The 17,100-nt window shown below is 35.3% G+C and overlaps 1 protein-coding gene across 2 annotated transcripts in view; it reads left to right on the top strand.

Moving 5' to 3' along the window:
- RNGTT (RNA guanylyltransferase and 5'-phosphatase) overlaps nucleotides 1-17,100 on the top strand; it is a 117,042-nt gene that overhangs the window by 55,971 nt on the left and 43,971 nt on the right. The window contains exons 11-12 of one of the 2 annotated variants that reach the window (XM_032216709.1): nucleotides 5-169; nucleotides 9,413-9,481. In XM_032216709.1, the coding sequence (XP_032072600.1) occupies nucleotides 5-169; nucleotides 9,413-9,481 (234 nt within the window). The remainder of the gene's footprint in view (nucleotides 1-4; nucleotides 170-9,412; nucleotides 9,482-17,100) is intronic. The other variant, XM_032216708.1, reaches the window with a different exon arrangement.

The raw sequence follows: 17,100 nt of genomic DNA, 5'->3' as shown, positions 1-17,100 counted from the left end.
GCAGGCACAACCAGTTGGAGAATGTGATTTTAATATTCGTCTGTCATGTATAGAAAAAGAGATTATACTCCCACGGCATGATAAAATGAAGAATGGTCAAATTGACAAAGCACAAGAACCTTTTAGTGTGCGTAACAAACCATTTTTTGACATCAACATTGCAAAAAAGGTAAAAATATTCTTGATATATGCTGAATAGTAATTTTCTTAGCACGTAATGCTTCAAGCCTTACAAGATTTTCCTATATTTAAACATATTCAAAGTGTGTGTGTGTGTGTGTGTGTGTATGTATGTACATGTATATAGAATAGCTTTCCAATGGATTCCAGCTTCTAATTATGTTTTTTTAGAAAAGTGAAGGACAAAATCAGGCATGCAACTGACTCAAGATTTGATCTCTTAATGAATAACATTGTTAGTTATTTTCTGAGAAAATGTTTCTTTGCTCAAGTTCTCAAGGAAAAAGCAAGGGGCCAAGAATAAAGTCACACACAGCAGAGCGTGAAGGAGGACTTCTAAAATGTCCTTTAGTGAGTACTTAACTGTCAGCAGCTTTGCAAAACACTTGTCTAGGTTGGAAAACAGCAAAAATAAATATTATTTCATAAATATGAATAAGTCTCCTTAGTAAAGCTTGATTATAGGGCAAGAATCAGGAAAGATTGAACACAGGCTTCTTATGTGTTACAGATATGGTCTCTGCTAACCTAGTGACTCTGTTAATCAAGAGGCATGCCATATCAATGTACTGCTTCACTTGCTTTTCATCTTTGTTTATATAAAAAAAAATCCATAGTAGTATGTGCTGATTTGCATTTGTTCTTATTTATCTGTTTCCATTGTAATATACTTTAAAAAATGAATTACTGTTCTATTGATACTTGTAAGTTCATCTATAAAACATAACTTCTTATTATATCATTCACTAAATGTCAGTCTGGAAAACTCATCAACACAGGCACACAGCTCTGCTTTATCATTTCAACTGGTAAAATGCTTGAATGAATAAGAGGGCTTTTCAGCCTGGAACTAAACTCATTAGACAAGCAATAAACTTTTCAGTTAATGGAATCAAGAAGTCTTAATACACAAAATTTGAATGTTTTGTGATCTGTAACAAGTATTTTGTTTTTCAATTTTTCCACCTTCTGTATTAGTGACAACTATGTACCTATGCCAAAGCGTCCTTTATAGTCTATATGATAAGACATTTTCGGTGGTTATTAGATTTCCAGATGTTTCTGAAAAAATGTAGTCCTGTCCTATAATAGCATATGTTAAACTTAATTCATATATGAGAAACTTCAATAGCTAATGATTTTTTACACTAAATACTTTCAGTTGGGCCTGCTCTAAGTTTATTAAGTATATTGCCATGGCGAATAGTTAAGTCATGCAAAGTGCTTTTGTTACATTTTATTTAGTCAGACATACATTATGGAGAATTTTATCCTTTATGCAATTTTTATTAGGGAGTTCTGAAGGGTCTTCCTCCTTTTTTCCCCTCAGTATTTTGGGCCTCTGCGAACTTTGAATTTTGCTGATGCCAACTGCTGATGCAGATGTGTTGTTTAGCTAAATAAGCTTGTGTTTTCTTCTGAACTTCAGAAAGAGATAACAACTTCAGAGTAAGCAACAATGATCAGTGGCATTTTAATATGGAATTTTTTGGTAGAGTCTGTTTAATCAAAGTGCATTGTACAATTGATCTTTCTGTCTTTCTCATGGAAATAATGCCTGATCATGAGCCGCATAATTAGTAGAGAGAAAATTGAGTTTTTGCTCAGATTTAGAGATTGCCATTATATAATTATTCTTTAGCAAGCATTAGTCACCTTCTTATTATTTATTAGAGAGAAGCAACTTAGAACTGAGAAGAAATTTCCTGACAGTTAGAACAATTAATCAGTGGAACAGCTTGCCTCCAGAAGTTGTGAATATCCCAACACTGCAAGTCTTTAAGAAGATGTTGGATAGCCATTTGTCTGGAACAGTATAGGGTTTCCTGCCTAGGCAGGGGGTTGGACTAGAAGACCTCCAAGGTCCCTTCCAACTCTGCTATTGTATTGTATTGTATTACTGCAACTGCAGATTTCCATCTTGCTGCACATTTATAAATCCAATCTAGGAAGAATATATTAGGTTAGCTTATAAGGCTAACAGAAGAAATAGGATAAGGGACATAGGACTTGAGGCGGCGGCAATGGTTTGCCTTTCAAGCAAATTGGATCTGCCTTCTGTTCCCACAATATTTTATGAAGTTCTGCTCATCTCTAGAAAGTGATCACATTTAATATTGCACTGTTTTCCATCCTCTTAACGGAGTCGGGAGAGTTTTGAAATAATGATATTTCAGACTTGAATTTAATAATAATTGGTAGAGGATGGATTAGTACTTTGCCATCGTAAAATGAAAATGTGCTAGGCATTGAAGAGAACAAAAATACATTAGAAGAGATAAGAATAAATATGTGTCTATTGAACTTATTGCCTTCTATAGCTATAGAGAGGAACTGTTGACACCATCTGGAGCTAGTACTTTGCCAAAATCATGACCGCTCCACTCCTTCTTTGTTTTATTTTCAAGTCCATCAGTAAGTCTGAATCACCTATATCAGCCCTGTATTTGTGCCAGAATTGACATTTTCTCTGCCTTTTCCCAGCTCCATCTGTTCATTCTTATTTTCTCCCTATTTGTCTTCTATCTTCTCATTGTTCGTCTTTCATCCCTATACCATTTCTGCCATCTCCACTTTCTTGGGGGGAAAAATGCCTACTAATATTCATTTGTTTTGGTTTTTATAAATATGATCACTGTTCTCTTTGCCTTGCTATTTCACTATTTTGTTTTTTTCTGTGCAGTGTAAGAACTTGTTTCTTAATTTCAATTCATGCTATGAAACACGATCCTGATTGAATCACGATTAACACCCATCAAGAGTGACGCATCCAGTTCCAAATCAAAATAATATACACTAGAACTGAGAGGTTTCCAAGCTGATGAACTGCACATAGATTTTTTTTCTTTTGGGTATTACTGGGATCTGCCCCCACTGCTGTTTCTTCCTAGTTGCCCTCCAGCTGCTTCTGTTTCTCTCTCACACTGTTCCTTCATTTCCTTTCTTAACAGCTGTCCATACTACTCCTCCATTTGCGACTTGAACAATAAACTACACAGTCACAATTTACTGACTGCTGGGATTTGCTTTTTTGGAATACTGCAGATAAGGTTGCTATATCTGTTAATTCTTTCAGCTGAAAATAAGCACTCAGAGTTGCTTATAAGGTTTCACTGATGAGTATCTGAAGCCAAACAGACACCATTATACCCCATTTCTTTCATTTTTGAGATAACCATTTTAAGAAAATAAAAGCATTTAAATCTGTTCGTGTGATATCCTAGTAATTCAGTTTAGGCAACAGGGCAGCATTACTTATTCAATAGGTCAATAGTGATCTCAAAATCAATTGGGATATTTAAAATTTTAAGCCAGTGTAACAATCAACCTATAAGGCAGCTTTTTGATTTGTTTACAATATTCAAATAAGCATTTGGCTTATGTTTTGAATGAGTGACTGAACTAGTTTAATTTGCAGATCAAATCCATGAAGCGCCCCTTGCAAAAATGTTTCTTTTAGTATTTAACGATCAACTAATAGAAGAATTGGCACAAATTATGGCAAAACCCGGTATTGCATACCTTCATTTTCCAAGTCTATTTTGGTTCCATTTTTCCTCGTTTCCATAGCTTACTATTGTGCTAATTTACCACTTATGGCAGTACTGACACAAGCTTGAGTGACAATTAAATTTGTTATTAACAGCTTGTGTACAACGTGGTAATGAAATTTATCTCGGAAGGGAAAGGGACTTAACATGGAGTGTCAGTTTAAGAGGACGCTTGAGCTTCAGTGTTGTAGATGATGATTTGCAAGTTGGCTTAATTGTTTTACTCTGCTTTAAAGTTCTCACTGAACACCATGCCTATCTCCCAGCCTTTAACATGTATATTAGGGCGTATTACTTACAACATATATGGAGACCAAATCATTTTCATGTAAGGTACATTTCCAAAGGAGACAAAATGTCATTTTCATGCTCAGGTGCTATTTCACAATGTGCTCTCAATCTTAACCTGTACCAGTTGATGCTATTGTGCAGATTAGCATATTAAATGGCTTTTATCTTAAAATTTTAGGATATGATATCTCACTCTCATTTTTCTCATTAATGAAAAGTGGAAAATGTTAAGCATTGCTTGATCTGTCTCTTTGGAAGGTAGAAAATGTAATTTGGGGTGTGAGGGAGGGAGGGAGGGGGGGATAATTATCCCCTGAAAGGGTAATTAGTCTACATATAACAGAAGAAAGGAATATGTGGTGCAGTAATTAATTACTTGAACTGAACTATTGGGAAAAAAAGGGCTAAATAAAATGCTACTTTTCATATGCTCTAATAACAAAAGAAGATGAGTCAGAACAAAGCCCATCTAGTTTACTAATTTGGTTTGAAAATCTCACAATTTTTTTCAGTGCTTGCTGTGGCTTGGATTAGGCTGTCCTTCCCTTTGTCAGTAATTCCTGGCTCTTTTTCCCCTTCGAATGCACCCTGAGTAACTGTTGACTATTTGGCTGCACTAGTCAGCAGTGGGAAAGGGGAACTTGCTGTTTATTGTGTGGGCTTTAAAGAGCAGCAGCAGCACAAGTAACAACAATGAAAAACAATACACCTTTCAAAGAGTATTTCTAAAATATGCGCTACCTTTCTCCTAAGTGTACTGAGGTACCTGTACATACTGAATGTACTAATGTGTATGTATCGTTGAATTAAGCATTTAAATATTTTAGTATAGCTTCGAGGTTATTATTTTGAGTGCATTAAATATGACGAAGCTGCTTTGCAGTTTTGGTCTGGGTTCAAATGTGACTTGTGAATTCAATCCTTATTGTCAAGATTGAAGCTGAAGCTATGTAATTTAAACAATGTCACAAAAAATCCAGAGCTACTTGTTACTTTAAATTGCATCCTGTATGTACTGGCTGGAACTAAGACTCATTGAAATTATTGGGGTTTTATTTTTAAATAGACACTCAAGGGTTTTGAAAATATTACAGAAAAAAAAATCATTATTTGGAAAAAAATAAAAGTCTCTATAATGTTAAATCCACATTAACAGGTAAATCCCATTAACAGGTAATTTTTGTTTAACAAACTATTCATTCAGTGACTATACAAAGTTACAACGGCGCTGAACAAATGGTAGTTATGGCCAGTCTTCAAAGTTGTGACTGTTGCACTGTTCCCCCATGGTCACAGGATCAAATATCCATCCTTCCTTCCTTCCTTCCTTCCTTCCTTCCTTCCTTCCTTCCTTCCTTCCTTCCTTCTCCTCTCATCTTTTGCCCTTTGTCCACTTTGCACTCTGCTGCCTACTCCTTGCCCTCTGTCTTTTTCTTCCTGCTGCGGATGAGCTGTTGCCTTTTGGGAGGCCCTTATGTGACTACTCCAAGATTACTTTGGAGAGGCCACGCTGCAGAGATCCTCCATGGATGGTGAGGACAGTTAGGGTAGGCGAAGGAGTGCAGGGAGGACAAAAGAGCAGAGAGAGGCTCTTTTGAGAGGCGTTGAGGCAGAGACTAGCACAATAGGGCATAAGAAGCATGAGGGGCCTCACTTAATGACTGCAACGGAGACTACCGGAACTGCTGTCGCTAAGCAGTGTGGTCCTGTAGTATTTTACTTAACAACAGCATAGCTTAGCAATGGCGATTCCAATCCTAATTAGGTTTCTTAAGTAACTACGGTATATAATAGGTTTTTGAGATGTAAACACAGAGGCTCAAGTATCCATAGGCATGAATTGGCATAGAGTATTTTACCTTGGGTTCAAAATTAATGAGCCATGGGCATTACTGCTCTGCTTCCAATTTTGTGACTTGAATTTAGGATTAATTGCCAATTGTAAAGTGTAACACATTATAATTGCCTGGCAGTTATAAGATATGGATGATTAGTAATATTGTTTTAAGGCCATGTTATATGAGTATTACTACAAATGAAATAAAGTACATGGTGATATGAGTAGCCTTTAAAGTTAGCAATTACTACCAAATACTATTAGCCTAATTGCTCTGGACAGCTTTGAAAACATACCATAGTGACCTACAGCAACTCAGAGTTAGCAGTGCTCTGACTTTTATTCCCTTATGTAACAGAAAGACTGTCAAGCTGTGGGCTAGCAAAACATTAGTAATAAACCTTGTCATATGTTAAACTTGACCTGACATTAATCAGGCTTGGAATGCTACAAATGAATCATGGATAGTAATTAGTGAGCTGATTCTATTAGCAAGCAGCAGTATCATATTGTTTTTTTTTCTTTTCCTTAAAAAAAAAACAATTAACATTGTTAATTTATAGTTGGTAATAATAATATCTTTAGAGTTTTGCACAGTGAATCTAACCAGATAAAGAAATGGTTTTGGAATGATGTGCAATCTATACAGGTGGTTACTTTGGCTAGAAAGGCCTTCGCATAGTTTCATCTAATATGTCAATTGCCCATTTTTCTAGCTTGGAAAGTACTTCAGACAGCCACTAATGTCCAAGTCCCTTCATTGTGTTGTAATTCACTTTACATATGGCTGTCCTTGAAGCCCACTCAGAAGCTTCAATTGGTCCAGAATTTAATGTTGTGGACAATAACAGACATGTCTTTATATACCTAAGTGACACCGATACACTTCTCAGAGAAGGTGCTGGTTATGACCTGTAAAACCCTATATGGCATTGGGCCTAGTTACATGAGGGAAAATCTCCCGTGGAATCATCCTGGCTCGTTCAGTCTGACAGAGCTGGTCACTCCAGGTCTTTTCAATGAAATAATGTCATATTTGAGCTTCAGAAGCAAACATACTCATCCCTTCTCTGTCAGAGTGCTTGTCCTCTGAAATAAGATTCTCCAATGTGGCTTCCACTCTGTAGGCTTTCTGGAAAGCCTTAAAGACATTGGGTTAGGGCACTTGGGGCTCCTGCCAGATTGCTTGTGAGTGTGATTATTTAGATCTTCCATCAGTTCTTATTTATTTCATTTATTCCTTCATTTTCATAATTATTATAGTTTGTTTTTATTCTGTTGGTTTTATTACGTATTATCCAGAATTGAGTGATTTACCCCTATACAATTAATTATAATCTTGTTTATTTTCCTCCAGGCAAATATGTACATGCATCACTATGAGACTGAAGATTACTTTTATATGTATTAAAAAAATTGGCTATCCAAGCATTACATAGGTTTCTGTGCTTTATGTTTAGTGATAGCTGAATCTAAAATTAGCCATTTAAAAAATATTCCTGTTGAAAGTGATGAGAATTTATTCACAGCTGTATTAATTTCAAAGGATTTGCCTAAAGTATGAATAAGATTGAATTCAACTCTTAGATTGTGCTAGACATATTTTCACTGTTCCAAACAATTTTTTTCTCTTGGGTTTTAATATCTATCAATGTCGGAACTCCTATATATTTCCATCTGCTCTTATATCTCAGGAAGAGGTCTTGCTTTGCACCCTCTTTCTCCACATACTAATACTAACTACTATGACCCAAAATTAAAAAACTATTTTATTTAAAAATCCTTAGCTCTGGAATAGTAAATTGCATTTGGTTATATGCACCAGCAAATGAAAAGTAAAAATAAAACCTGTGAAATTAGCAACATATATACTGCTGTCTTCAACTGTTTTAATATATTTTGCTATGTAATATTATGTGTATTTTGCATTTGCTGATTATATTATTATCTGTCTCCCACATATATGATTTACTTGGCTATCCTTTTTTGCAATTATAAGTAATTCATGTTGCATTATCCAAATTGTACAAAAAATCTATTAGTATAACAGCATTCTCATTCTTGTGTCTGCCATTCATTTAATTAAAACTTCCATTATAGTTAACATTTAATATATTTTAATCAGAAGATACTGATTTAATGTTTACTCTAATAGTATGGTCTGAAGAAGAATGGATATTTGAATTTATGTTTATTCTTTTTAAGCAGTGTGCTGCCTTTCATACTAATATTTAGGCAGAATAAACACAGTAGAACAGTAGTTTTAACAAAAAAGAGATTTTATTTAGTTTAAATTTAGAGGAGCTGCTTTATACTAAGTATATACTAGTAGATTTTATCTTCTAACACTCCCAAGACTTCCTCATTCATATGTGATAACCCAACTAATAGAAGGAGCCGATGTTTATCTTAAAAAATGTTAAGGGACTTATAACAACTTCAGATATAAATTAATTGGCTTTCATAAGGTAATGGAAAAAGTTAAGAAAAAAAAATAACTGGGGAAAAAGTGGCTCTATAAAGACTATCCAAAAAAAGAAACAAGCCTGCAAAAGGGAGATCTTATTGGCATAATGATGAACACTGTTATATTAATGTATACCAAAGATGTCTTGCATACCTCAGTGAGAGTCAATTAGGTCCAGTGGTTAAGGCTCCAGGCTAGAAACCAGAAGCCCAAGTTTTAGTCTACCTTACTCATTAAAGCTTGCTCTCTCTCATTTGCTGTTTCTCACACCACAATTGCCAACTTAAGCAACAGGTCTGTCAGTCAATTCCTGTTGCAACTAAATGGATCAGTACTGGGTTGATCTGATAAAAGTGGACTCTATACTAGAAAAACTAGGAACAACAACAACAACAATAACAATAACAAAAACAACAAATCTTTATTGTAAAATGCTTATTTCCCCTCTGGCTTCTTTCACTTTTGACTAGAGTTTAGTTCCATATCTTAACCTGAATAAACTGTGTCTAATCTAATGTCATGGTCATGTTTGAGGAATGGGTGGGTCAAGCTTCAGACCCTTAACTCAGTTGGATTTTTTCCCCCCATGCAGTTGAGCTGCTCTTAATTCAGATAGAATGAGTAAAACGTAACATGGCCACATGTAAAATGACTTCCATACTTATACTTGGAAGCATTTAAAACAATGCTGACTAGTAATGCTTAGATCCACTGTTGGTATGAATTAGAAATTAGTGTGGGAGAAGCAAGGATAAAAAATGGCACCATAAAGGTAAGGACTATTACATCTCAACTGGTCTCATGTCTTCTGCAATGCAGATTTTAATTCATGAACATTAAAACACGTATTTACTGTTTTATTGCAGTGTTTGTCTCCTAATACCATCTGCTTTTTAAATGATTAATTAATAGACATTAGAAGCTAATTCTTTCCAATAAATGCTGTGTATAATCTCGAGGGGTGTTATATAATATATAAATACCATAACTAAATAAACTTAGATGTTTAGATATTTTTCTTCTATATGCCAGGATTGTTTTACTTCTTAATTGTAATTGCCAATAATCATTTGGTGCTTCTTGCAGCTTCTTGAGGGAAATTTTGCAAGAGAAGTCTCTCATGAAGTGGATGGACTAATTTTTCAGCCTGTAGGAGTAAGTTGCATGAATTTGATTGTTACTATATTAAAATAATGTGATAAAATTTAAAAGTAATCAATTTATGCTACAAAAGAATGCTTAAATTGCTATCAAAAACATTCTACTTAAAATAGAATATTTCTGATAGTAACTTTTTCCTTGTTTCTGCAAAATTAGTATGCCCTATTAACATGAAATATTTAAGGCTATGTATTTCTATTCCTTTCAGTTTATAAACATAAATATATTACCTATTCTTATATGTTTGGAAGATTCAGTTGTTTCAGAATAAATATCTTAGAATACTATGAAACTCCACAAACTGTCTTGTGGCACTTTAAAGATTAATCCATTTGCTTTAGTTGATAACAACTAAAGATATCAAGATATCATCTATCACAATTCATTTCACTAGATCAGTGGTTCCCAAACTTGGCAACTTTAAGACTTGTGGACTTCAACTCCCAGAATTCTCTGCCTGGAGAATTCTGGGAGTTGAAGTCCACAAGTCTTAAAGTTGCCAAGTTTGGGAACCACTGCACTAGATGCATGAAATACAACTCTGAAAATGGGGTGGGGAAAAAAGAGCAAGTTCTATGTGTTTGTGTATGCATGCATGCATGCGCGTGTACACACACACACAGACAACTATTCACTAAGACATTCTTCAATTTTGAGAACAAATGGTAAGGCATTCTTCTATAGTGCTTCACTTACAGTATATGCTATAGTAAGAACAATCCATTTCTTTTAATTTTTCAGAAATGGTACTGACAACTGTTGCACAAGTCAATGCCCTTTGTAATGTTCTATTATATTAATCTTGAGATCAGGAATGACTGGTGGGTGGGATACCTCACTAAACAACTGCCTTGGACAGCAACCATTCAAAGTTACTTTGCAACCAATGCCCATATTTACAAACTGGGAAATAACTTTGCAACCAATGCTCATTTGCGTCCTTTTGCAGTATCCCTGTTTCAGTCATGTGTTTGCCTCCCTCAGTCTTGTGTTTGTCATTAAAGTCAATTAGTACCCATTGTTCTGTGCCTGATCCGTTTTTCTCTGGTCCCACCACAGCAGAAAGATTACTTAACCAAACAATCTCTTCCTGAGTTGCTTTTCTCCTCATCAGTGCAGTGCTTCTCCTAAAGGTTCTAAGCCAGTGGTTCCCAACATTTTTTTGGCCATCCCCTACCTAAGCATCTCTAAAATCCTGATGCCCCCCCCCCTTGTGACATATAATTCTTACTTTACTCAAAAAATAAACTCTACTCACCGGAGGAAGCCTAAAAGGCCATTAACTTGATTTAAACAAGGTTCAAATCACCCCCATTAAAAATCAAATTGCCCCCCTGTGGGACGTGGGCCTCACGTTGGGAACCACTCTTCTAAGTTCTATCTACATTAACAAGCTCAATTGCATGACTTTAATTAGCCCCCATGCATCTCTTTCACTCCTTTGGATTTTGTTTGCCTCCTAAGGAGCTCCTGCAAGAAGCATATTGACAACCAGCATATTGCTTTTGATGTGTATTCACCACTATGTGCCTACTTCCTCTCTTGTAATCCTTTCCTCTCCAATCAATGTAAATATAAACATTAATTCACTTCTTGCTAATTATTCCAGCACCATGGTGAACATTAAACGAGCAGGGAGTGAAAAAAAAAGGAAAACTGAAGTCAAATTGTAACCAGATTTATAGTCTTTGTATTTTCCACTTAGTGATCATGTTGCTTAGTGACTTAAGTTGCTGGTCCCAATTATGGTTGCTAAATGAGAACTACTTGTTCTGCATTGAATGATTATATGTAAATATTGGTTAATGCATTATTTTCGATTTGTGAAAATCCTACTGTAAGTAGAGATAGTATTTTATTAACAAGAAACAAACATTTGTTAACAAGAAACATGACATACCTATTAACTTTTTCAGTTTTTCCCCCCCAAATATTCAGAAAGTAATTTCTATAGAACAAAAAGAAAAAAGTAATATGATCTTCCTTGCTTCAAATTACAAAATTTTCAGAAAGTTTGTTACTTTCTAAATAATTCATTACTCATATAGGTATATGGTTTTTTTTCTTAAATTATACACTCAATCATAAAATTAATTACAATTCAACAAGTTAATGTCAATTTATTACTCAAAAGATTTGTCACAGTGCTAATTTAGTAATCCAAAAGAAACATCCTAAGGCTCTAGGGCCGGGATGGCGAACCTATGGCATGCATACCACAGGTGGCAGGCGGAGCCATTTGACAGGGCACACAAAGTGACTTCCGGTTTGTTCGTAGGGTCGTTTTTTGTCCTCCAGAGCCTTTAGGGAAGTCTCCTGAAGGTCCTTGAAGGCTCCGGAGGACTAAAAACGGCCCTATGGACAAACCAAAAATGACTTTTGGTTTGCTTGTAGGGTCGTTTTTTGCCCTCCTGAGCCTTCAGGGAAGCCTCTGGAAGGCCCCTGAAGGCTCCGGAGCCCTAAAACCAGCCATACAAGCAAACCGGAAGTCAATTCCTGAACTTCCAGTTTGCCCATAAGGCCAGTTTCTTGCACTCCGGAGTCTTCAGGGAAGTTCTTGAAGCCTCCGGAGGGCCTCCGGTGGGGGGGAGGATGTTTTCACCCTACCCAGACTCCTATAAAGCCTCTGAAGCCTGGGGAGGGCAAAAAAAGGATACAAAAAATGAGAGGGAGGCGCTGGTCATGTGTGCATGCATGCTGGGGTCATGCATTGCATTATGGGTGTGACATGCCTGTGCACGACCCCTCTGTGTTCCCCTTGCTTTTGGCACGCGAGCCAAAAAAGGTTCGCCATCACTGCTCTTTTAGTTGGTGTCTCTCCACTTATAAAATACTATTTTATTGATAGATTGGTTACAGATATGATTTCTGTTGATCTCTCCTTGCATGTCTGGCAATTTTATTCTGTTCCAAAAAGATGGTAACACCTGAAAACTACGTATGATAGCAAATTGCCCATCTTCTGGGAGAAGAAATGGTGAACTGAAGAAGGTTCTGCTAAAATTGGAGCGGATTACCATAGTGGAGTGAAGACCTAGAGCAGAGGTTCCCAAACTTGGCAACTTTAAGACTTGTGGACTTCAACTCCCAGAATTCTCCAGCCAGCTAGCTGGAGAATTCTTGGAGTTGAAGTCCACAAGTCTTAAAGTTGCCAAGTTTGGGAACCACTGACCTAGAGAATAATTTGTTTTGTACTTCTTCTCCAGACAAGGAGAGAACTTGAGATTGCCCACAAGTTCTTCAGATAGTTGCTCTTCATGAGGAGACAGCAAGATAGGAGTCTCCAGTAGATTTATGGCTCTGGGAGATAAAGGAAAGCCGTTTTCATTCAAATTGCAGTCAGTGCCCTTCAAAAGGACACTGGGCTCACATATTTCCTTTTCTAATCAATTTCCAAAATAATACCTATAATCATGAAGGGGTCTTATAAACAGAGTGATACTAATAAAATATAATCTTTAGAGTCTTAGATTTTTCTTTGGAGCAAAATAAAGTACTATTGTCAAACTAATTTTCTTCAAACCTTAGAGAACTTTTAAATATAGTTGTAATTTTTTAAAATAAAATAAACAACAAAAGAGCAATTAGAATGTTGGTTTTGGAAAGTTACAAATTGATTAAGGATCCAGATGAATGTGAAGTAAGATTTTGACGTTAATTATAAGAATCCTTCCTAAGAGAAAATGCTGCTGTTTTGAACTGTTAGAACAACTATAATAGACTTTTGAAGGCTACACACTGAGGGGAACCAGAAGGGACTAAAGATTACAAGTAAAGAAGAACACTTAAAAATTTGACCTACTCATACAGAATGGAGCAAAAAAAATATTTTCTTATTTACTTACTTATTTATTTATTTTAGATAATTTATATAGCCACCTACTTGCTCACAGTGACTCTAGGTGTCTTACAGACAATAAAAAGTAGAAAAAAAAATAATACAAGAAAAAGTAATACAATAATAATAACATTAAACCACCCCCCTACCCCTTGGTGACAACACACATTCCAAACAACCATTTAATGGGCTACATTCCACCCTGGATTCCCTAGGCCTGGTGACAAAACCATGTCTTTGGGGCCTTGAGAAAGAGTGTCAGAATGGGGGCCTAATTTCTGGAGGTATAATGTTCCAGAGGGAGGGAACCACTACAGAGAAGGCCCTTCTGGGTTCTATTGGATGTATCTCCTTAGAGCAGTGATGGTAAACCATTTTGGCACCGAGTGCCCAAATCAGAGAGTGTGTGTGTGTGTGCGCACATGCCTATGTGCCAGAGCGCCAGAAACTGAAAGAACAGCTGGTCGGTGTGCATCTGTGCACGGACCACCTGGTTTTCGTGTTTCTGGCGTGCACATTTGCAGCAGTCAGCTGGTCTTTGGGACTTCAGCACTCCGGCGCGTGTGAAGATCAGCACGTGTGTATTGGAAACCAGAAGAGCAGCTGGCAATGGTGCTGTGTTCAAAGAGAGGGCTCTGCGTGCACCTCTAGCATGCGTGCCCTAGGTTCACCATCATGGCCTTAGGGGATGGGATCCGCAATATTCCTTGCCCCCCCCACTCTAGTGGGTTGGGTGGATGTGTCCAGCAAGAGACAGACGCTCAGAAAATCTAGTTGGAAGCCATGAAGAGCTTTAAAGGTGACAACCAGCACCTTGAATTGCACGTGGAAGCGAATCGGCAACCAATGCAGCTCTCGCAGGAGAGATGACACTTGCACACCATGGTCTGCACAAAACCACGTGGGCCACTTCATTTTGGATGAGCTGGAGTTTTCGGTTGCTTTTCAAGGACAGCCCCATGTAGAGCACATTGCAATAGTCAAGGTTTATATTTTAATTTTGAAGATACTGAAATATACATTGGAACAATGGATCCAGAAGACCAATTTTAAGAGTACCTACCTCTTAAAGACTATGTTTAACAAATGGTAAACATCTGTTTATGAATAAGTTTTTCTGGACAAGACAGATTGATGTGAAAGTGGATTTAAACATGACAAAATTCAGGATTGATTTGGAAAAAGATTCTATATGTCACACAAGAAAAACCAACTGATATGTTAATAATTAAAAGTATGTGCAAATAATTAACCAAAAATGTGACCTGGATGATTCTTTTAAATTGCATTCACCAAAGGGACTTTGAAGAATATTGCAAGGACAGAGAAAAAAAATGAAAAGAAATAAATTTTTAGAGCATGAATTGAAGGGACTAAGGAACTATATTGTTAAAAGTAAAAGGAAGGGTTGGTTTATTTGATTAAGATTAAAATAAATATGTTGTTACCTCTGATAACCTTCAATGGACTTTTCCTGACAACAGGCAGGACTGAAATGATGATCCTTTATGGATTTGTTTATAAATAAGAGGTGGGATATGGAAAGAAGAGATTATTCGTTGTAATTCAAGAGCAGGTGACAAGTTATAAAAATTATTTATACTTGTGATTTAGGAGGAAATCATTTCTTTCTACAGTATATTCCTTTTCATTTTCTTTACTATATTCTTATTTCCTTTCTTTTCTATTCTTTATATTTTTTCTTTTCTGCTGTATTTTTTATTCTTTTTTGTATGTTTCAATTCATATTAATGATTTATAATCCAGTGACTGGTTTTGCTCATTGTTTCAAAAATCTCACTGAGAGACTCAGTAGGATGGAGAGAGAATTATTATATCTACTGAGGATAATATATAAAATATATACTATATTTTATGTGTATGGGTTCAAAATGTAAATGTTTAATAGGGATACATAATTAATTCTTTATAAATCTTGGAGAAATATACTGAGTTAATATTAGATTTTTAGACTTAAAGAAACACTATTCTTAAGGTTTTGGATAAACATTCTCATCAAATGTGGGAGTGAGCTTTTTAGTTTTTTTTAATCAAATGGATATTCACAAAATATTATCGACTTTTTAAATTGTATTAGTATGGTCAAATGATAATGTAAAATGTTTAGGGGAAAATAATTCAATTAATTCCTTGACAATTTGTTGGAAAATAGATTTTTAGCATACTATGGCCATTTGATCTTTCAACATAAGCTGTAAGCAGTCTCAGTGAATTTGATTTATCCCTGGCATAGACATGAGTGTGGCTTTCTCCAAATTATTTCTTGGGTACATATAGGGCTAGATTAAAATTAACTAAATTCTGTTGAGCATCCAAGACAGTGTTTATCAATAACATTCTCATATAGTTTAATTTTTAACTTTGATCATTTCATATTAGTGACAAAAGATTTTTTCTTGAAAAGTATAAATTAACTAATGCTATACAAAACAAACAGTTTAGTTTTTTAATGCATCTTCTTCTACGTCATGGATGAAACTAGAAAATTGCAGTCAAATTGTAAAATAAAATTCTGAACATAAAATTATTCATTCCCAGAGGACATAAAATTACTGTCAGGTAAAGACATAAAATTATGTATCTGCTACAGATATTTTATAATATCTTTTGCTCTCTGTGCACTGGAATTTATAATGATTTATTATTTTTATATGCCATTCTAGTTGGAATAGGTGACATTACTCACTATGTAACATTGTAGAAATACACTTCAGATCATGCTGGTTAATAATCTATTAAATAGTATCAAATACTATATTTTGTATTGTACCATAGAAGCAATTTTCTCTAAACCACCTTGTAGGGTATAATTGCTGAACAATATTTCTTGGTGCTTTATGATTTTTAAGAAAAACTATTATGTGAACCTGCACAATAATTTTCAATAAAGCTAATTGAAACTCTGCATGCAAGCTAAGTCTTAGCTCTGCTCACCATAATTAGAAATAGATTTCTTAGTATCAGAATAATTTAATATAGATATCATGGTAATACTGCCTGCCTGCAATAAGTAGCACTGGTGCTCTTTTTCCAACAAATATGTCTATGAAAATCTTGAGGAAAAAAAAGAGAAGGTAATCAAATGCCTATAATGCAAATGAGACAGTTGAAGTTCTTGCATTGTAAGCAGAAGTGGACTATCATAAATATCCTCATGGATTTATAAATTTACTACTAATTAGATTGGATACGCAATTCTAGCACATAAATAAATGAATACACAAAATCCTATCTTTGCTATTAGTTAAATAATTGTTAATTACAAGTAAAACATGAATGATTGCGTTCATCAAAAAGTTCTACTTTAAAAAAAAAGAATAGTACCTATAAAATTTATATTACTACTTCCCAGCCTATCTTGAATCATGACATTGTGATATAGTTTTTCAGTTATTGTTTGATGTATTTATAACCTGCTTAAATATTTTATTTTTTATCTAAAAACTCAAAGGTGTTTAATTAGCAGTGTGTGTTGTGGAACAGAACATCTACAAATGTCATTTGTTTCCCCCAACAATGCTACTTTGTGCTTAAAAACTACTGCTAATTAAGTAATACATTTTTACTTTTTTTTTTTTTTTTTTGCTTTATAACTGTCTCAGTAAATGGAGCACTCAACCATTAATGGCTCTTTTTCTTATGGGCTTGAAAATCTTATTCTTTTTCTAGAAAAGTTTGAGCTGTAGTGGGGAGTTCCAGGGGGGGAAAATGATGAACTGAAGATGGTTCTGCTAAAAGCATAGTTAATGACTAT

Source organism: Thamnophis elegans, chromosome 4, assembly GCF_009769535.1.
Source record: "Thamnophis elegans isolate rThaEle1 chromosome 4, rThaEle1.pri, whole genome shotgun sequence".
Lineage (NCBI taxonomy): Eukaryota > Metazoa > Chordata > Lepidosauria > Squamata > Colubridae > Thamnophis > Thamnophis elegans.
The sequence above is the reverse complement of the archived record's forward strand: the minus strand, read 5'-3'. Positions and strand labels throughout refer to the sequence as shown.